At 41.9% G+C, this 22,672-nt stretch overlaps 1 protein-coding gene and 1 long non-coding RNA gene across 2 annotated transcripts; both read left to right on the top strand.

Moving 5' to 3' along the window:
• The first annotated feature begins 468 nt into the window (after window positions 1-468).
• On the top strand, window positions 469-13,860 carry LOC133465482 (NUAK family SNF1-like kinase 1). Its single transcript, XM_061748395.1, has 7 exons — window positions 469-755; window positions 5,611-5,731; window positions 6,039-6,190; window positions 7,941-8,006; window positions 9,291-9,410; window positions 10,376-10,508; window positions 11,207-13,860. The coding sequence occupies exons 1-7, from the start codon at window positions 558-560 to the stop codon at window positions 12,319-12,321; spliced, it is 1,905 nt and encodes a 634-aa protein (XP_061604379.1). The 5' UTR covers window positions 469-557; the 3' UTR covers window positions 12,322-13,860.
• A 4,283-nt stretch (window positions 13,861-18,143) lies between these two features.
• On the top strand, window positions 18,144-22,263 carry LOC133465768 (uncharacterized). The gene is made up of 3 exons (XR_009784760.1): window positions 18,144-19,818; window positions 20,982-21,321; window positions 22,119-22,263. It is a non-coding gene; the product is annotated as an uncharacterized LOC133465768 (long non-coding RNA).
• The last annotated feature ends 409 nt before the right edge of the window (window positions 22,264-22,672 follow it).

Below are 22,672 nucleotides of genomic sequence, written 5' to 3' on the forward strand. Positions count from 1 at the left end.
AATCTCGTGATAAAACAAAAGGCATGCTTAAAAGCATAAACAATATTCAATGAATTGCAAAATGTCTCTTTTTGCAGTATGGCTGATGCCATTTGAATATTCCTTTAAATGACACAGATCATTAAATCTATGTTCAAAATATTTTTTTTGTAAAAAAAAAAAAAAAAAAAAATGTTTGGTTTACGTGTGGCCACTGCTAAAAAAAACCCTCATGAAAATGGTACTTTACTTTTTTTTTACTTACAGTAAGTAAAGGAGTTGATTCTATACTTCTACTTTTATCACAGTTTTTATTTTTTTTTTTATTTTTTTTTTTTTACACAAGGATCTGTATTTAGAGACTATGTGCAATTTTCCCCGCGAAGAAAAAAAAAAGTACGAATAACAAAAATAATTGACAAGTGGCTATTGGAATGCCGAGGCTCCGCCCACCGGTAACCACGTGTCTTCTCCGACTCTGTCGCCTGTTGCTTGGACTTCATTGGTGCGGCGGTGTTGCACAGTGCTGCGTGCGCACCGGCTCGAATCAAGAAGCGCCTCTGCTCGTGTCCGGCGCGATGGGCAGACGTGACGGGGACAGCAGAGGCGCCATGAACACCGGCGACCGCTCGGAGCTCGCAGACGTGGACGCGCCGGAGGTGAAGAAGCACCAGCACAAACACAACTTGAAGCACCGCTATGAGCTGCTGCAGACGCTGGGGAAGGGCACCTACGGCAAAGTGAAGAAGGCGGTGGACAGAGCAAGCCTGGGCACGGTAAGTGCGCCATTATGTTGCCCAATGTCATCAGAGGGGGCATAGGTTACAGAAGAATTATTTTCGGCCTTTTGGGGCTTCTGGCTTGTTTTCCAATAGAAGAGGTCGCAATTTATGATCAAGGCTGTCATTGATGTTTTCATTGCAGGGCACATCTTTGTCACGGGGGGACACTTTAATGTGTAATTGTGAATTGGTATGCCAAAAAAAAACAAAAAAAACAATCACAGTTTGCTTCACCTTTAGTCAAGTTCAATGAAGAAAGTGGCCGGAACAGATTTAATGACAAAAAGAAAAATCTTTTCAGGAAAGTGCAACGTCAATAGACAACAGTGTGAATTAGTATGCTATAAAACACTAATTAATAACAGATGTTTTTTTTTATTATTGCTTTGGGGTATCATCTGAAAAGCCAGGAAGTGGCAGTTTAAGGGCCATTGAAAGTTGCATTTGTACCGCATTAGTTTAAAAAAACAAAAAACAAAAAAAACATGGCTAGCCAGAAGCTGAGCCGGACTGTTTTTGTTTGCACGGTGTGCCAGCACACAAGGCAGGGGACCCTTGCTTAGTGGTATTACCTTTGTACACCTTTTGACTTTAGATTTCCATCCATCCATCCATTTTCTGAGCCGCTTCTCCTCACTAGGGTCGCGGGCGTGCTGGAGCCTATCCCAGCTGTCATCGGGCAGGAGGCGGGGTACACCCTGAACTGGTTGGACTTTAGATTTTTTTTATTATTTTTTTTTTTACAGCAATTAGGAACCTATCGGCATCACTCCTTTCCCTGGAGTCCAATAATTATTGTTATAGTTAAATATACTGTGTTGGCCAACTCCACCCGAATCGTCTCGGGCCTAAACTGCACGTTCAGAGTGTGTGTACAAGTGCATGTGATCTCATGGTTAGGATGCTGCAATTGCTTCCTGCGCTACCAGGCTGAGATGCCTTTGGACTGACTCACGCGGCACTTGAACAAGAGGATAAACTTTTCCACAATAGGTCTCCCTCACAATACAGTTTGACTCCCCCCCCCCCCCCCCCCCCCACCCACACACACACACACACGAGTCCATCCAAACATTATATTTTAAATAACAATCTAAAACACAGAATTTGGTGCCAGATTAATTTGCTGTTATTTATTTCCGCATCGTCAACCTTTTTAATATGTCGCTGTGATCCCAGCACAAAGAGTAAGAGACTCCATCCGCCCCAAATGCCTTTCGGTCTTTGTAGTAAACAAACACAGTGATAGGGATAATCCTTTTTGTACAGAGACTGTTGAGGTAAAAGTGGCACAATTTTGAGCTGTCTGCTCCATAAATCTGAGACCTGGTAAGGATAGGGCAGTTGCCGGAAGACGAGGCCGCTCAAGAGCGAGCTTTGCACACGTGTGTATGTGAGTGAGTGGGTTTCGGTGGGGCAAGGGTAAATGCTGAATTCCTTGCACCACTCGTGCGCACATACCAAGGATTCTTTGCAACAAAACGGACATTATTTTGGGAAACGGGACTGGGGGGGGGGGGGGGGGGGGGCTGTTGTTTGATAGTGACCACAGGGAGAACGAGGAGGAGGTCAGTGGTGCTGTGTTGTTGCAGGATGTAAACGTTTCCAAGGTAAAAAAAAAAAAGAGAACCACAACTCTTACTTGGCTTTAGTCATGTTTGGTCACTCCGATTTATGTGTGGAGCTCTGAAACACATGAGTGTTTATTTGACTTGTATATGGTTGTTCAGTCTTCAACATAAACGAGTACACGCCTTTCAAAAAGTACGTTGTTTTTCTTTCGATACGCACCTCAGCAAACATAAGAAAAGTATTTTGGTGCAGATTGGATTCATCTGTGGTTCTTACAATTAGAGATGCACCGGAACCAACTTTTTCAGATTGCGTATTGTACAGTGGAACTGACAGGATGGTCACTATACCACACACAACCTAAAGTCATGGTTTCTTTAAAAAAAACAAAAACAAAAAAAAACAGTGCAACATAAATCAACCATAAATGTGATAGTTAAATAAGGCATACATTTAATAAACTATTGGTCACATAAAGACACACAAACGACAATAATTAACATCCTTATTACTGCAATAATTCAAAATTGCGCAATGCATTCTGGGAACCGCGTGGCTTCACAGGATTTTTTTTATGGCAACTGGAGATTTGTGTTTTATTTTATTTTTTTGTTTAAATTCATTTTATTGTGTTACAAAGTACACAAAATATGCATTTCATGAAAAAATGGGAAAACGATAATGGAAAATAGTCAATAATTTCACGGCATTTTACAGAACAATGCTATATATAAATATAGGGTACCAAAAAATAAGTTTATACTACAGTTATCAGTAAAATCTACAGTGAAATATGATTCTTTTAACCCATCATCCAAAATTCCTCTGATCTAATATAGGTGCATCATCAGTCTCGTGCATTTGAGGATGCAAGAAGAACCCCTTGAAATTACTTTCAGCAATTGCATAAGAAAATAATAATTCCACTGTGGTTTTGAGAAGGTCTCATCAGTCTCTGGAGTGTGTTTGCATGGTTACATAACTGACAGGGGTGATGGAGCGTGTGAATTGTGCCTCAGAATGGCTCATAAATATTTATTTCCTTCAGCTGAGAATGCTGTGCTGGGATGCAAAAGAAAGGCCTGTTCACCCTTAGGACACTTGTGTCGCTCCAGTTTCGCTCGTGCCTACAGATAACACTTTATTGATCCAACACAGTGGAAATGGTTCTTGTTATATTAATGCAGGGAATTAGGAAAGTAAAAATAAAAGGTACTTTTTTTTTTGTGTTCATTTTCATCATTGGCCTGAATTGAAATGACATTTTCCTAAATAGTCAAAGCAATTTACCTTGAATATACAACCCCAATTCCAATGAAGTTGGGACGTTGTGTTAAACATGAATAAAAACAGAATACAATTTTCAAATCACATTCAACATATTTAATTGAATACACTACAAAGACAAGATAGTTAATGTTCAAACTGATAAACTTTATTGGTTTTAGCAAATAATCATTAACTTAGAATTTTATGGCTGCAACACGTTCCAAAAAAGCTGGGACAGGGTCATGTTTACCACTGTGTTACATCACCTTTTCTTTTAACAACATTCAATGAATGTTTGGGAAATGAGGACACTAATTGTTGAAGCTTTGTAGGTGGAATTCTTTCCCATTCTCGCTCGATGTACAGCTTCAGCTGTTCAACAGTCCGGGGTCTCGGTTGTCGTATTTTACGCTTCATAATGCGCCACACAGTCTGGTACCCGCACTCTTTTACTACGAAGCCACGCTGTTGTAACATGTGCAGAATGCGGTTTGGCATTGTCTTACTGAAATAAGCAGGGGCGTCCATGAAAAAGTCGTTACTTGGATGGCAGCATATGTTTCTCGAAAACCTGTATGTACCTTTAGCATTAATGGTGCCTTCACAGATGTGTAAGTTACCCATGCCATTGGCACTAACACAGCCCCATACCATCACAGATGCTGGCTTTTGAACTTTGCATCCATAACAGTCCGGATGGTTCTTTTCCTCTTTGGCCCGGAGGACACGACGTCCACAATTTCCAAAAACAATTTGAAATGTGGACTCATCGGACCACAGAAAACTTTTCCACTTTGCATCAGTCCGTCTTAGATGAGCTCGGGCCCAGAGAAGCCGGCGGTGTTTCTGGGTGTTGTTGATCAATGGGTTTTGCTTTGCATAGTAGAGTTTCAAGTTGCACTTACGGATGTAGCGCCGAACTGTATTTATTGACATTGGTTTTCTGAAGTTTTCCTGAGCCCATGTGGTGATATTCTTTACACACTGATCTCAGTTTTGGAAGCAGTGCCGCCTGAAGGATCGAAGGTCACGGGCCTTCAATGTTGGTTTTCGGCCTTGTCGCTTACATGCAGTGATTTCTCCAGATTCTCTGAACCTTTTGATGATATTATGGACCGTAGATGATGAAATCCCTAAATTCCTTGCAATTGTACGTTGAGGAACATTGTCTTTAAACTGTTCGACTATTTTCTCACGCACTTGTTCACAAAGAGTTGAACCTCACTCCATCTTTGCTTGTGAATGACTGAGCATTTGAGGGAAGCTCCTTTTATACCCAATCATGGCACCCACCTGTTCCCAATTAGCCTGTTCACCTGTGGGAGGTTCCAAACAGGTGTTTGATGAGCATTCCTCAACTTTTTTGCCACCTGTCCCAGCTTTTTTTGGAACGTGTTACAGCCATAAAATTCTAAGTTAATGATTATTTGCGAAAGACAATCAAGTTGATCACTTTGAACATGAAATATCTTGTCTTTGTAGTGTATTCAATTAAATATAGGTGGAACGTGATTTGCAAATCATTGAATTCTGTTTATATTTTATTTCAAAGAGGTTTAGGGGCTCATGTTGCGGGTCTGTTAGGGTGTTGTATGTCTGCCTCCCGGTTGGGGGTTATATTGGGGTATACAGTAAGTGCTCAGGATTAAGGATAGGAGTGTGAACAGTGCAGCTGTCAACCTACTGCCCTTGAGCGTGCTCACATTCACCATCCGGGCTTTAAAACCTTATAATCACCTCTAATACCCAGGGATTGCATTTACTATGTACATGTAAGCATCATCATATCAGTAGTATCGATTAATGTCTTTGTTTCCAGCTGCTAGTTTAGCTAATGGATGTACCGTGCATTTGATTTCAGTGCGGTTCACTCGTATCTCAAGGCACCACTGTACAGTACATTCAACATCGTGGCTGACCATGTCTTTGTCGATCAACAAATGCTGCCATTGTTGATGTGTGTTTACAGCAGGAAGTCGCTCACGTCCAATATATTTTCTTTACTCAGGTGGCCATCAAGACAATCCGTAAAGAGCACATCACAGACAACCTCGACAAAATTCACATCCAGAGGGAGATCGAGATTACCTCCTCACTTAGGCACTCCCACATCATACGCTTCCTCGAAGGTATTGTTATTATGATAACAAATAATCACCAAAATAAAATCTAAATTTTTACAGGCAACAAATTCAAAATAATTATTTTAGATGTCGTTATAATATTGGTTCCTGTTTGTTGTTACTGATGGACCTTTGTCATCAGTACTAACCGGAGGAACCGGTGATTCTCTTTTTTTTTTTTTTTTTTTTTTTTTTTGGATTCATATTGATCCAGCCGTATCGAACTTCCACCCTCTGAATATTTAATGGCCTTTGCAGTTCTATTTCCCCTCAAGCCGAACTGACACTAAATGTCCCCCGTGTGTCAACGCAGTATTTGAGAGTCGCGATAAGATTGTGATCGTGATGGAGTACGCCAGCAAAGGAGAGCTATACGATTACATCCTGGAGAAGAGGAAACTTGCGGAAACAGAAGCCCGAAGCATCTTCAGACAAATCACATCGGCTGTCCACTACTGCCACAAGGTTCAAACACACACAATGAACAAACACAATGCATGTAGGGCGACTTGCACAGTTTTATTTTAATATGCTAGGCATGAGCCGAATTATAGCAGCAGATGCACTATTCAACCATGCAAGCAAATACAGTACCGCTAAATCTGCCAAATCCTAATCCTGCAGAAAAACTTGACTTCAGTTCTCTTTGGGTTAAGAGCGCATTAGGCACAGATTGTATGTGTGCAGTCACACACTGACACATTTAACAAGCACGTTTTATTTAATCATCTTTATTTCTACTTCCGTGTTACTGTAGGCCCCTCAAAGGACTCAGTTCTTCATCGGTTTGTATTGTTTTTCATGACATCAGCGCATGTGCCTATGAATAAATCAGAGCGGAAACTGATAAATCCTACTTATTAATAATTTACAAGTACATGAGAGTCCGGTTTTGTTCACGTGTTTTATATGCCTTTCCATAAAGCAGCTCTATTTCTTTATGAATCCCTCACAAATACAGAGATTATCATGCTGTTTTTACAGCTTTAGAGCATTCGAGAAAGTGGATTTACTTTGCCCTGTACGCTGAAGAAGTTGCCCCAAAATAGACTCGAGTGTCCCCGCCTGAATGAATTATTGAATGTTCCGCTCCTCTATGCAGGGCACAGCAAAAGATTGCTGAGAGGAATGAAAATAATTTGGATTCAATTTAGGTTTATCTTTTAGTCATTATCCAGTTGTCCGAGGTCACTGGACCTTTCTGACACTCGAGGCACATTTAGAGGATGCAATTAACAATGTAATATCTTGTAATGGGCTCATTTGCAAATGGCTGGTAAGCAAAATTCTGCTTCACAATCACACAACAAGGACGTTTCAGTGATCCGCCCTTGCGTTGAGCAGCGGCAGAATCCCGTACCCACATTCATAACAAAACAAAGGCGAACCACTACCATCTTAAAGGCATGCTAAATTTAATATAATTCATGTGACAGAAGCCATAAGTCTGACCTTGACACGGAGCAGCAGAGGTCGAACCAATCGCAATATACACAATTTGCTGCTGTAATGAAATTATCTTTATTCATCATCACATTATATGATGTGATACAGCAGAAATACAAAATATAAACTAGGTCAGTCTTTCACAAGAAGGAAAACACTAAAATACAGTAGCATAGTGGGCCTATGTGTTCATGAAAAATCCTAATTATGTTTAATATTATTGTAAGCCACTATAACATTATGCACAGTTTGAACTTTAACACTGCGCTTAAATATAGGAAAATTAAAAAAACTGTACTTAAATAAATGATTCAATTAAAATATATTGCCCATCAAAATTCAATAAAAAATTCTACCTAAATGCTGTAAATTCTTAAAAACAAACAGTTGTTAAAGATTAAAAACATTGAAGTTAAAAGTTAAATACAACTGAACTGTACCGAGGCAGTGATTTTTATTTTATTTTTTTCAAGCACCACTAGAAGCACGAGCTGCACGGCACTAGCTTACCGCGGACTGTGTTAAATGATGTTTGTACCACGAGCTGACCTTACTTTGAACATGCCTGGATTCAGCCAAACCTCATGCCGGATAATGATGAAATTTTCTCCGAGCCCCCAGATATATTTAACCCATGGCCCAAGAGGAATGTTAGTGGTTTTAAAAAAAATGTTGGATCAAACTTAATAAACCTCAAGGGAAGGTTATGTTTGCGGGCTAAGAGAAACCTGACGTTTACAGCATCTCACGTGTTTGCGATCTTTTGCAGAATGGTGTAGTGCATCGAGACCTCAAGCTGGAGAACATCCTTCTGGATCAACATCTGAACGTCAAGGTATGAAAAAGCAGCAGCAGCATCCAAAAACTGATGAATGAACCTTTCAGTTAAAGGATGACAAAACAAGTATGAATCACAAAAAGAGACACTGATTGTCATACTGGTTTAATGTGAATGTGTTGTCTTAAATCCTCATCTTTATAACATACTGACTGACACATTTGGGCATGTGGGTTGCTGAGCCAAGCAACCACAACCAGTACAAATATAGTTCCAAGGCTTAAAAACCAAAAAGTTATTCCCTGCCTTATTTGGATATTTCATTCCATATATGCCAGCTGTGGGGAATGCAAGGAATCTACTGGCAATTGCAGCAATCAGTGGTTTCCAATAAAAGTGAGCACATGTGGAGACTGCTCAGCTGGAGTTTGTTGTTTCCGAAACTTGGCTTCCAGACACACTGACTGTTACCAGCAGCGCTTTCCAGGAAGTAACCGAGAAGGCGCATTGTATGGACATATTTTGTCCGCGCTATACAGTAGCTGCTTGACGGCAGTGAGTTACACTGTGATAATGTTTTGCTTTTATTTGCATTTTTTTAGCAGTGTACAGTAGAACCTCCAAAGGCCACAATCCATGACACTGGTTGATTTCCACCTTGGTCTTATTACAAAGCAAATTTTCCCATAAGAGATTTATGTAGTTCCAGGCTCAAACTAATAAACTGTACAGTCAATGATTTAAAGTAACATTTAGCATACATTCCGAACTGTCGCATAAGTATAAAGAGAAGTTAACCGCCATATCATAAAACTCAAATAAAGTGAAAGGACTGACAGGCAATGCTACATAAACCGCAACTCATGGTTCTTGTTATTCCATATCAAATGTGAGCAATAACATTCATCCCCCAAGTGCCGCGGAAATGAAGCCCCAGTGTCGAGTATTTTTACCCGCCAAGATACTGATAGTGTTGTTGTGCGCATGGTAATAATCTCTTCAGATAACGAGGAGCCTCGGTATGTTTGCATATGGCTCTCATGATTGTTCCGTGACGTGACTGGGAGCAGGCGGACATCTTTGGACCTCCCCTTTCACACATGAACCCTTTTGTCTTGAATTGTAAACTAGATGAAGTTGGTGTTGTGTGACAATGCATACCTAAATATAAGTGTCAGCTAGTTGTTTTACATGGGACTTTCTTCCACGCCAAAAAAGAACAACAACAACAAAAACGATGCATTTGACACATACCCATGAACACACAAAACAGTGATAGTCCACCAAAAGAACACCATTAATAGCTCATTTTATATGTCCTCTCTCTTGCTCACTGTGCAGCTGGCTGACTTTGGCCTTTCCAGTCAGTACCAGAGAGGCACTCTGCTGCAGACCTTCTGTGGAAGTCCGCTCTATGCTGCTCCAGAAATAGTGACTGGGCTGCCCTACCAGGGACCAGAGGTAGGTCACAATAACATGGAGCAGCGGGACAGCAGCCAACACACATGCTGAAGAACCATGCTACGTATAAATAAACTCAACTCATGATACAATATTTGAGCCACCGCACACTGAACCGGACCGTGGTGAAAAAAATGACAGTTGGTGACTCACACCCACACACCAAGCGATTGAGCACCGCACATCTACCGGCGCGCTGCAACAGAAAAACTGCGACCCTGTATCAGGTTTTGAGGCTCGACAGACATTTTACTGTGACTGAACCATAAAAACATGGCGCAATTGTCAGGGAAGAAGTGAGAAGAAACAGGCTATTACATAACAGGATATTTTTAAAAGCTGTTTGATCCATCCAAAGGCTGATTGAACGTCCCACTCACTGACTGCACGCGTACATTTTGGCAACAAAGACCCTCTTCACTTTGCTTTCCAGCCAGAGGTACGGCTTGGCATCGCTGCTGCGGTCGGTTAGGTCTTGTTTACGCTTAGTACCCCAAAACCTTATTTTCGGTCATTTTGATTGGCTGTTACATCTGCGATGCTGCGACGCCATTCACCAGTGATTCAAATTTGAAATTGCAGTGGCAGACGGTCGGTCGCTGAACCACGACACGGTGTGCGGTATTTTAATAACATCCGAGACATGTATCATTCTGCTTGTTCCCTGTTCTCAGATACTACTGCACATAGATGCTTTCTAATTGTCTGCCCTAGGCCATTCTTAATTCAATCTTTTGAACGATTCCTGTTTCTGTTGTCTGTCTGCGTTATTATTTAAGTAACATTTATTCTTGAATGCTCAGCTTTTAAAAAACATAGAACACACAGAATGATTTACTGACAGCAATGGTTCATGTCTTGTTTCGTGATATATATATATATATATATATATATATATATATATATATATATATATATATATATATATGTGTGTGTGTGTGTGTGTGTGTGTGTGTGTATGCCAGGTGGACTGCTGGGCGCTGGGTGTGTTGCTGTACGCGCTGGTGTACAGCAGTATGCCATTTGATGGAGCCAGTCACTCCATGCTTAAAGAGCAGATATGCCGAGGTCGCTATCGAAGACCCAACCCCCCCTCAGGTGCACCTTTACAATGTCCTCCACATTGACCATGAAATACACGATGTGGGAAAAAAATATTGGCACACAAACAGTAAATAAAAAGGGATATCAGGGTCTTTCTTTCGAGATAAAATATTCAGATTTTAAACAACTGCAGCTGATTTGGGGCAAAAATGATTCTAAGTAGTATATAATGTAATTCAAAATTGATGTAATAAATAAAAATCAGGGTCTTTCTTTCGAGATAAAATATTCAAATTTTAAACAACTGCAGCTGATTTGGGGCAAAAATTATTCTAAGTAGTATATAATGTAATTCAAAATTGATGTAATAAATAAAAATACGCTAAACATCACAATATGATAAAACATGACTTTCTAATTGTAACATACGCGATTATTAAAAGGTGGTCCCGCAAAATCTCATAGTAGTGAATTAGCTGTTCACAGCTGCTGATTTGTGCCTTAATGATAAACGAATTCAGAAACAGAACATCGCTGGAGTACATGCTTTTCAGTTCATTTGAAAAGAACAAACAGTAAATTACCGCAGAAATGAATTTTTCTTATCAGGAACTATGTTTGTCCACACAAAACACATAATGTAGTCTTGTACTGCTGCCATATCAATGACCGGAAAACACAGAAGGCAGACAAGAGTTATCTATTTATTGGCACATTGCCTTTTAAAGCTCTTGACTTTTCCTCCCCTCCAGACGCCTGCGCTCTTATCGACTGGTTGTTGACGGTGCGTGTGGATGAGAGGGCCACGATCGAGGATGTAGCCAATCACTGGTGGGTGAACTGGGGATACGACGAGAGCGTGTGTGACTGCCCTTCGTCGGCACACCCGGACTGTCCCTCCCCGCTGCTGGCTCGCTACATCGACTGGCAGAATCGGGTTGTCAAGAGTTTGGCTGCTGAAGCGGGGAGCCCGCCTCCAGAATCCAACCGTCACCCCCCTCATCCTTGTTATTTCAGCTTGCCTCTTCGGGCCGAGCGAGGAGGAAGAGCGCGAGGAGGAACGTCCTGCGTCAGAAAATCCCGCAAGGAGAACGCCATTCCCCAGACGACAGAAGGAACGTGTGGTGGGGCAGCAGCTTCTGCGCTGTCCTCCACCTCCACTGCTGAAAGAAAGAAACCCAAAAGTATTCTTAAACATCAGAGGAGTTTTGACTCAGTTTTGCTTAGCCCTCCCAAAGAAAGCCCCCACCAGGGTACCGCCGATCCCCAGCTTTATCAAACACATGCGCTTGGCCACACACATGCTGAGGTCCTGTCCACCACTCTTCCATCTCCCTGTACATTCAGACAGCCCTCCTCTAAAATGCCCAAGAAGGGGATACTTAAGAACCCATATGAAGGGGAGTCAAGTTGTGTCTCTTACTCACAACGCAGGGAGTCCAGAGCAGACGTCAAGGAGAGTGATGCGAACAAACAGCAGACCTTTGTCCCAGCAGCAGAGGGCAGTCCAACCATGCGCACGGAGGCAGTGAGAAGACGAAAGGGTATTCTTAAACGGAACGGCAAGTTCTCACGCAGCCTGGACCTTCCAGAGGAACGGCGCTCACCGCCGCCTTCTGATCGGCCGTCATTCCCGGAGACTCTGCGGCACTTCCTCCAGGCCAAAACGGGCGCCGACGGCCACCGAAGCCGCCCGTCCAGCGTGGTGAGCGAGGATAGCCTTTTCTCCAGCGACTCCTTCGACCTGCTGGACCTCAGCACTCAATCACGCCGCAGGGTTTTTTCTCAGGGGACGCGGCGCAGCGCATGTAGCTCAGAGGAGGATCTGAGAGGTGGAGCAGGGGAAGGACGAGAGTCCAAGTGGTGATGTCTGACATCGGAGTGGTGGCTAATTTAAAAACCCTGCAAAGTCAAATCCTAGATTTGTTTCTAAATACATTATACAGTAATTTATCCAGGGAGTTTAAGTTCCAGACAGCAAATTTTGATTTAGTTTTAGTCGGTCTTTTCACAAAAATTTAATTCAGGCTATTATTTAGGTATTGTTTATTGGTGATGAAGAGTATTCATGAAACTTACTAATATATGTAAATAATAGCCAAAATACTTGGTTTCTACTTCGCAGATTTCATGTATTGCGGGGAGCAATGGAAGTATGGAAGCAGTTTTAATTTTGAGAGCAACTGTTGACTAAAATGTCATTTTGTTTGAGTCATAATTTCGGCATTTAAATTGTTTGAGTCTAGTTTTAGTTGACGAAAACGCCAATAAATTTAGTGGACTAAAATAAAAAAGTGTATTCAAGGGTCGTGAAAAAAAAAAAAAAAACTTGCTTTTTTATGGCATTTAGCAAAAAGAAATAACTTTAATTATCCTAAATGACCTAAAACAGTCAAGTAAATTTACTGGAGTCTTCGTCAACCAAAACGAGACGAAAGCTAAAACAATTGAGATGACAAAATTAGGACCAAAGCAAAATGACATTTTAGTCAAAAGACTTTGACTAAAACTATATCAAAATTTGTTTTGATATAGTTTCATGAATACTCTTCATCACCAATAGATGAAATCTGCGAAGTAGCAGGCAAGTATTTAGGCTATTTTATATATATTTGTTAGTTTCATACATACTCTTCATCAACAATAAACATGCATGTGATGTGCAGGTATTATTATTTTCCACTTGAGGTCACAGTCTACACATTCTGATTTTTCACCTTTTGAAGCCTCATTTTTTATACTTGGCAATTTTCTTCAATCGTTCAATTTTGGCAGGGTTGTTAACACCACTCTTCTCTGTGGTTTGTCAATATTAGAAGGCGTATTTGTTTTCACTTTACAGGGGACTTTAAAGCCTCAATTTTCAGTTTTAAAATAGTACTTTCATCTTTACAAGACTCGAGAACTGCATTTTGAGTGCTGCTTATGTAAAAGCGCTTTTTTTTCTGGACATATTTGGATGATTACACTCAAATCAATAGAATGGAGTTTTCCAAACCGTCATACAGCTGCTCCTTCTGTTTAGACATTGCTATGTAATTCATTTCCAAATGAACTTTGCACTGTGGCTTTTGAGTGCCACCCCTGCCTATGTCACACACATTGACATGTCAATAGGGATGAAACAATATCATATAAACAATTTTTGATCCACTAACCATGACCACGCATCACAAGGCCCTTGCTGGTTTGCACGGACATCATATGAATGACATTCGTCTCGCCCATCAGACCATGCACATTTGGGCAATTGTAGTGTACAAGTTTGTTTCATTTTATTACTACTTAATAAGAAAAATTGCATTGCGTATTTTTCACCATGAGAGAATATTTATGAGCACAGACAGCAGGTTGCTTAAAAGTCAAAACATGCTGTATTGTGTAATAAATCCATATTTTAATTGTTTTGTTTGGTCATATTGTTACATTTCTCAGCAACTTTGTTTTTTCGCCATGGTTACTGGAAACTATTTGAGATACATAAATGGCCATTCATGATTATCATGCTATTAAGAGGTGGACCTACACTCATTCAGCAATTACTGTGTTTTTTGTTTTTTTTTTAAATCAGATTTATTGTAATCATTTTCATCTCTTTGGAATGGAGGGGTGACAATATATGACATACTTTGGGTAAAGAGTGTGAGGCCTTGACAAATAGAAGCTTTGTCTGTTTCCATGATTGGCTTTGGATCAAATATTTTATTAAGAAGCCCTCTGTTTTGTTTTGAAAGCCTCATGCCCAATGGTTCAAACATTTTTCTGGCTGAGGGATTTTAATTCCCCAACTTTGACTAAAAAATGTTTAATACTGTCAACAACAACAACAAAAAAAGTCTTCCTCCCTTAAATTTTAACAATTAATCAAAAAGAACTCTAAGATGAAACTAAGGCAGGTGGTGTCTGTACTTCTGGTATGGTTGACATAAACATAACATTTACAAGCATTAACCCATGTCCAGTCAACCTAACTGTTATAATGCATATACAGTATGTATAAGCCAGACATGCATATGACACTTGGTTCGCCGAGCTTGTGGTAGTTACAGAGCAACGACATCATTTTCTCCAGCCCGGTTACATAACTACTAGGTTACCGTGTCCTGTCGTGAGTACATTAATCATCATTTTGTACCAGATTAAATATATATTGAGTTTGTTGCAGGTAGGTTGATGTGGACTTTGTTGCTCTGTAGCGCCTCCCTGAGTGCAGCAGTTGAAATAGGTTTCAAACTTTTTTTTTTACATCAAAATTTTAAAAGAAATAAATAAATACCATCATGATGACCACAAGAGAGAGAGAGAATGGGGTTCGAGTCAAAATTGATTGATTGCCTATGATGTCAACTCCTGGCACGCTGCCAGCTCGCGTGCCCGATGACGTCTGATGTGGTATGCTTTGGATCAGGATTTGTCTTTGATAAACTGACAACACATTTTGTACTCACCATTAACTTTGATGACACTTGGCAGACAATTGCAGTGGCAGGATTCCTCTGTATGCCTGGGAGGTCAGTCTCTTCACAAACACAACTTACTTTACCACGTCATTCTTCGTTATGATTTAGGTCAACGGAACCAGATTGTACTGAGCAGGCAGGACAGGCTGTACCAGCTTCCTCTTGTTTGCATAAGTTCCATTCCTGCTTCCATGGCGATAGGCACACTTTTACATTACACTTTGTCATCAGTGTCATCCCTTCTGTTTTGGGATCATAAAACAGAAGAAGGACAAAATGAAATTTGAAGGTATTCCTTTTAGATGCTCACTAAGCCAAATTCTTGTGAGATTCGTTGATGTCACCACATGATGATTGTTCAGCCTGATTGCATAACTTTCTGAGGCATATTATTCCAGAAGAATTTGATGGAACTCTCAATTGTATCACTAGCAATTGACTCCACCCATTGCATTCATAGTACTGGAATTGAAATTAAAATACGGTTTTAATTAGTTTTAATTATTTCATAACGATCAGAGGAGTTAGCAGATGTTTTCTCGAGCTAAGAAAACAGTTGAGATGTTCAGATAGTACAGCTGTCCTCTGTTTGAATTGGAATGAAAGAAGTCAAAATATACTGTGTATACAACCCCAATTCCAACAAAGTTGGGACGTTGTGTTAAACATAAATAAAAACAGAAGACAAAGATTTGCAAATCATGTTCAACCTAGATTTAATTGAATATACAACAAAGACAAGATATTTAATGTTCAAACTGATCAACTTTATTGTTTTTAGCAAATAATCATTAACTTAGAATTTTATGGCTGCAACACGTTCCAAAAAAGCTGGGACAGGTGGCAAAAAAGACTGAAAGTTGAATGTTCATCAAACACTTGTTTGGAACGTCCCACAGGTGAACAGGCTAATTGGGAACAGGTGGGTGCCATGATTGTATATAAAAGGAACTTCCCTGAATTGCTCAGTCATTCACAAGCAAAGATGGGGCGAGGTTCACCTCTTTCTTAACAAGTACATGAGAAAATAGTTGAACAGTTTTAGGACAATGTTCCTCAAAGTACAATTGCAAGGAATTTAGGGATTTTATCATCTACGTTCCATATCATCACCAAAAGGTTCAGAGAATCTGGAGAAATCACTGCATGTAAGCGGCAAGGCCAAAAACCAACATTGAATGCCCGTGACCTTCGATCCCTCAGGCGGTACTGCATCAAAAACCGACATCAATGTGTAAAGGATATCACCACATGGGCTCAGGAACACTTCAGAAAACCAATGTCAGTAAATACAGTTCGGCGCTACATCCGTAAGTGCATCTTGAAGCTCTACTATGCAAAGCAAATGCCATTTATCAACAACACCCAGAAACGCCGCCGGCTTCTCTGGGCCCGAGCTCATCTAAGATGGACTGATGCAAAGTGGAAAAGTGTTCTGCTGTCCGACGAGTCCACATTTCAATTTGTTTTTGGAAATTGTGGACGTCGTGTCCATCCATCCATTTATCCTCACAAGGGTCGCAGGAGCGCTGGAGCCTATTCCAGCAATAGTCGGGCAGGAGGCGGGGTACACCCTGAACTGGTTGCCAGCCAATCGCAGGGCACACATAAACAAGCAACCATTCACACTCACATTCACACCTAGGGGTAATTTAGAGACTTCAATTAACCTACCATGCATGTTTTTGGGATGTGGGAGGACACCGGAGTGCCCGGAGAAAACCCACTCAGGCACGGGGAGAACACGCAAACTCCACACAGGCGGGGCCGGGGATTGAACCCCGGTCCTCAGAACTGTGAGGCTCTAACCAGTCGCCCACCGTGCCGCCTGGACGTCGTGTCCTCCAGGCCAAAGAGGAAAAGAACCATCCGGACTGTTATGGACGCAAAGCTCAAAAGCCAGCATCTGTGATGGTATGGGGCTGTGTTAGTGCCAATGGCATGGGTAACTTACACATCTGTGAAGGCACCATTATTGCTGAAAGGTACATACAGGTTTTGGAGAAACATGCTGCCATCCAAGCAACATCTTTTTCATGGACACCCCTGCTTATTTCAACAAGACAATGCCAAACCACATTCTGCACGTGTTACAACAGCATGGGTTCGTAGTAAAAGAGTGCGGGTACTTTACTGGCCTGCCTGCAGTCCAGACCTGTCTCCCATTGAAAATGTGTGGCGCATTATGAAGCGTAAAATACGACAACGGAGACCCCGGACTGTTGAACAGCTGAAGCTGTACATTGAGCAAGAATGGGAAAGAATTCCACCGACAAAGCTTCAACAATTAGTGTCCTCAGTTCCCAAACGTTTATTGAATGTTGTTAAAAGAAAAGGTGATCTAACACAGTGGTAAAGATTACCCTGTCCCAGCTTTTTTGGAACGTGTTGCAGCCATAAAATTCTAAGTTAATGATTATTTGCTAAAAACCTTAAAGTTTATCAGTTTGAACATTAAATATCTTGTCTTTGTTGTGTATTCAATTAAATCTAGGTTGAACATGATTTGCAAATCATTGTATTGTGTTTTTATTTATGTTTAACACAACGTCCCAACTTCATTGGAATTGGTGTTGTAAATGGTTCAATTGACAAGGTGCGCTTGTACTTTGCTCGTTTGCTATAGGGTCGCGGAAGCCTATCCCAGCTGACTTCGGGCGAGAGGCGGTGTATACCCTGAATTGCTCGCCAGCCAATCGCAGGGCACATATAAACAACCATTCACACTTACAGGCAATTTAGAGTCTTCAATTAACCTATCATGGATGTTTTTGGGATGCGGGAGGAAACCAGAGTACCTGGAGAAAACCCACACAGGCACGGGGAGAACATGCAAACTCCACACAGGTGGGGCCGGATTTTAACCCAGGTCCTCAGTACTGCGAGGCAGATGTGCAAACCAGTCCACCGTGCCGCATGGTTCCACAATCCCACATTTTTAGCATTAACCCATGGTTTGTGAAGTATCAGTAGCATTTTAGACCACTGCTATACTACGGTAAAAAACGCATACCGTGCTATACCTCGTGCAGCCCTGGGCTCGCCTGATCACTGCCTAATTCATTTAATACCGACGTACAGGCAAGAACTTAAATGCCCGAAGCCTTAAATGCCCGAAGCCTTCAGTGAAAACAGTGAAAATGTTGACCAATGAAGCAAAGATGGAACTTCAAAGCTGTTTAGACTGCACAGACTGAATATACGGACACTGTCACATCCTATATCAGTTTCTGTGAAGAGGTGTGTGTACCAACAAAGTCAATTCGCACTTTCAACAACAACAAGCCATGGTTCACTGCCAAACTTAAGCAGCTTCGCCAAGCTAAGGAGGACGCATATCAGAGCGAGGACAGGGCCGTGTATAATCGCGCTAGAAACCTGCTGACTAAAGAAATTAACATTGCAAAGAGGAACTATGCAGCAAAGTTGGAAAAACAGTTTAGCGCTAACGACTCTAAATCAGTCTGGCATGCATTCCAATCGCTGACTAATTACAAGCGACGATCCCCCCAAGCTGAGAACAATAGCACACTAGCCGACGACTTGAATACCTTCAACTGCAGATTTGAAAAGGACACTTTCACACCCCACACCCATCCGGCCGCACCCCCGACTACAATCACACCTCTGACTTCTGCATTTACCATCCACGAAAAGGATGTGAGACGCATCTTCAAACAACAAAATATTAACAAAGCGGCAGGCCCAGACCATGTGTCCCCATCCTGCCTCAAAGTCTGCGCGGACCAGCTCGTGCCAGTCTTCACTCAGATCTTCAATAGATCTCTGGAACTGTGCGGAGTACCATCTTGTTTCAAACGCTCCACCATCATTCCAGTCCCCAAGAAACCTGCAATCTCGGGTCTAAATGACTACAGGCCTGTCGCCTTGACATCTGTGGTCATGAAGTCCTTTGAACGCCTCATGCTGGACCACCTCAAGAGTGTCACACGTCCCCTGCTGGACCCCCTGCAGTTAGCCTGTCAACATGGGACTGCACTTCATCCTTGAACACCTCGACAGTGCAGGGACCTACGCGAGGATCCTGTTCGTGGACTTCAGCTCAGCGTTCAACACCATCCTCCCTGAACTCCTTTCATCCAAGCTTCTCCAGCTCAGCGTCTCACCTGCCATCTGCCAGTGGATTTACAGCTTCCTGACGGGCAGGACACAGCAGGTGAGGCTGGGAGAGACCACCTCATCCACACCCAGCATCAGCACTGGGGCGCCCCAAGGTTGTGTCCTCTCTCCGCTGCTCTTCTCTCTCTACACGAACGACTGCACCTCAGCGCACCCGGCTGTCAAACTCCTCAAGTTTCCAGATGACACCACTGTCATCGGCCTCATCAAGGACGGTGACGAGTCTGCATATCGACAGGAAGCGGAGTGGCTGGAGCTGCGGTGCGGCCGACACAACCTGGAGCTTTACATGCTCTAGACTGTAGAGATGATCGTGGACTTCAGGAGGCATCCTTCGCCACAGCTGCCCCTCATGTTCTCTAGCTGCCTTGTGTCAACCGTCGAGACCTTCAAGTTCCTGGAAATTACAGTCTCTCAGGACCTGAACTGGGCAACCAACATCAACTCCGTCCTCAAAAAGGCCCAGCAGAGGATGTACTTCCTGCGGCTTCTGAGAAAGCACGGCCTGCCACGGGAGCTGCTGAGGCAGTTCTACACAGCGGTCATCGAATCAGTCCTGTGTTCTTCCATCAGTCTGGTTTGGTGCTGCTACAAAAAACGACAAACTCCGACTGCAACGGACAATCAAAACTGCTGAAAGGATTGTCGGTAACCCCTACCCACCCTTGAGGACTTGCACGCTGCCAGAACTAAGACAAGAGCGTGCAAAATCCTCTCGGACCCTCCACATCCCGGTCACCAGCTCTTCCAGTTCCTTCCCTCAGGTAGGCGCTACCGATCAATGCAAACTAGAACTAGCAGACATTCCAACAGCTTCTTCCCTCTTGCAATCAACTTCTTAAACACGTAACCTACAACTCTATTGCAACATGCTGGCAATTTTTTTTTTTTACTTGAGTTCGTCGTCACATTTCTGTGTGGCCAATTATATATTACTCGTGCACTCACTGTAGTAGTCTCGCCACACTGCCCTATTTGCATATCTGTTGTTGACCAATACTGGCCACACATGCCAGAGTAGCATCTGCTCCATTTGCAGACTGACTGTGGAGTATCTGCAACATTTGCACAATCAACATTGTCCCAGATTATCACGCTACTCATCACTTTAAACTGCATACACTCCTTGAAGTCTCGGCGCCCTTTGCACAATGGTCATTGCACCGGACTATTGCTATATTAGTCATTCAAACTGCTCTAAGTGCTAGATGACTCTGCATCTTTGTACAATTGTCAATAAAAATTTTTTACCGGCATTACCAAATAACTATTAACCCTTTATTGCTCAGTGACTGTTCTTTCGTCAATGTCTTTGTCACAAAGTGTTCTCTGTCAATTGACTGTCTGTTGTCGTACTAGAGCGGCTCCAACTACCGGAGACAAATTCCTGGTGTGTTTTTTGGACATACTTGGCAAATAAAGATGATTCTGATTTTGATTCTGATTGTCGGGTCTAATGAGTCATAAGAGTTTGGAAGTCTGGAGGTAATCAGGCTTTGGTGTGGTCAGAGAAAATGAACACAACTTTCTAAAAAATGTGAATAGCCACAGTTAATCCATGATTTAACAAGGGGCAAGTACTTCTTTACATAGGATTAAATAATGTTGAATTTCTTTTGTCCATCATAAATAGAATCACCATTTTGAGAGTAAATTTTACATTTGCTTGGGTTATTTTTGTCTGGCCGGCACGGCCCGCGACCCTCGTGAGGATAAGCGGTAAAGAAAATGGATGGATGGGATGGATGTTTGTCTGATAATTACATTTGTTTGATGATCTTAAACATGAAAGAGGGGAAACTCCTCGATGTAGGTAAGACATGATGTGAACTAATAATTATGATAATCATAATACTACTACTACTTATAATAATAATAATAATGCATTTTATGATGTTTTAAAAAGTGCATTTTATGTTTACTTTAGATGACAGGAAGTGGAGCTGTGGTGCGGCCGACACAACTTGTAGCTGAACACGCTCAAGACTGTAGAGATGATCGTGGACTTCAGGAGGCAATCCTTCACCGCAGCTGCCCCTTACGCTGTCCAACTGCCATGTGTCAACCGTCGAGACCTTCAATTTCCTGGGAATTACAGTCTCTCAGGACCTGAAGTGGGAGACCAACATCAACTGCCGGAATAATTGTCGGTACCACCGTACCCGCCCTTGAGGACTTGCACGCTGCCAAAACTAAGACAAGAGGATTCAAAATCCTCTTGGACCCTCCACATCCTGGTCATCAGCTCTTCCAGCTCCTTCCCTCAGGTAGGCACTATCGAGCAATGCAAACTAAAACAAGCAGACATTCCAACAGTTTCTTCCCTCTTTCCATTAACTTCTTAAACAGATAACTTACAATTTCATTGTAGCATGCTGCCGAGTTTGTCTTGAGATTGTTGTCATATATCTCTCGGGCCAATTATACATTATTCGTGCACTCACAGTAGTAGTCTCGCCACGCTGCACTACTTGCATATCTGTGGTTGACCAATACTGGCCATTCTGCACCATTTGCACAATTGACATTGTTCCAGATTATATTATATTAAACTGCTTCAATTTCTTGAAGTTTCTGCGCCATTTGCACAAAGGTCACTGTACCTGACTATTGCTCTATTAGTCATTTCAAACTGCTCTAAGAGGACTCTGCATCATTTGCACAATTGTAAAAAAAAAAAAGTATCGGCATTGCCACATAATTGGTAACCTTTTATTGCTCAGTGACTCTCCGTAGTGTGTTTTTATGTCCCAAAAGTATTTTCTGTCAAATAGCTGTCTGTTGTCATACTAGAGCGGCTCCAACTACCGGAGACAAATTCCTTGTGTGTTTTTCACATACTTGGCAAATAAAGACGATTCTTAGAGAGCTGAAGAATATCTGAAAATGGATGTGTGAAAAAAAAAAAACATTTTCAATGCACACTGGTGATTTTATTGTCTAACCCGCATGAAAATTGCTTAAAAATTCAACGAGTTGTGATTTGTTTTACTTAAAATTACAAAAAATCTCAATAGAAATGAATGCAGTGGAAACCATCCATTTCCAACATCACTTATCCTAGTTAGGGTCACGGGGCGCTGGAGCCTATCCCAGCTGACTTCGGGCGAAAGGCGGACTCCACCCTGAACTGGTCTCCAGTCAGTCGCAGAGCATTTATTGACATGGACAACCTGCAGTGGAGACTCCCGTTTCAATATGGCGAACACTTTAGTCTGCACGTCGCTTGGAGCCATGTTGGGAAGGTCATCGCTCCCATGGAAGGCAATGCATGGACATTGAAATGAAGTCGTAACTTGCTACATTTTCAACCTATTTCCATGATGATTACTGTTTTGTCAAGCCAACGCGTATGCTACCAATACACAACATTAAAAAAAACACTAAGAAAAAACGTGAACGTTTCAGTTCCCTCGTCGTAATTGTATGGAGTTTTACGCAACCGTATGACCAGCATCCTTGGTCTTTTGTTTTTTCTTCTTTTTTTTTCTTTTCTTTTGGTTTTCTTGACGCCAACACACACGGGCCTGACCTTAGCGTCGCCGTCAGCATGGAGCTGAAATTTAGTGTTACCAAAATATCTATGGTTTCCCTGGAGATTTAAGCGCGTCAACAATA

This window comes from Phyllopteryx taeniolatus, chromosome 1 (genome assembly GCF_024500385.1).
Source record: "Phyllopteryx taeniolatus isolate TA_2022b chromosome 1, UOR_Ptae_1.2, whole genome shotgun sequence".
Taxonomy (NCBI): Eukaryota; Metazoa; Chordata; class Actinopteri; order Syngnathiformes; family Syngnathidae; genus Phyllopteryx; species Phyllopteryx taeniolatus.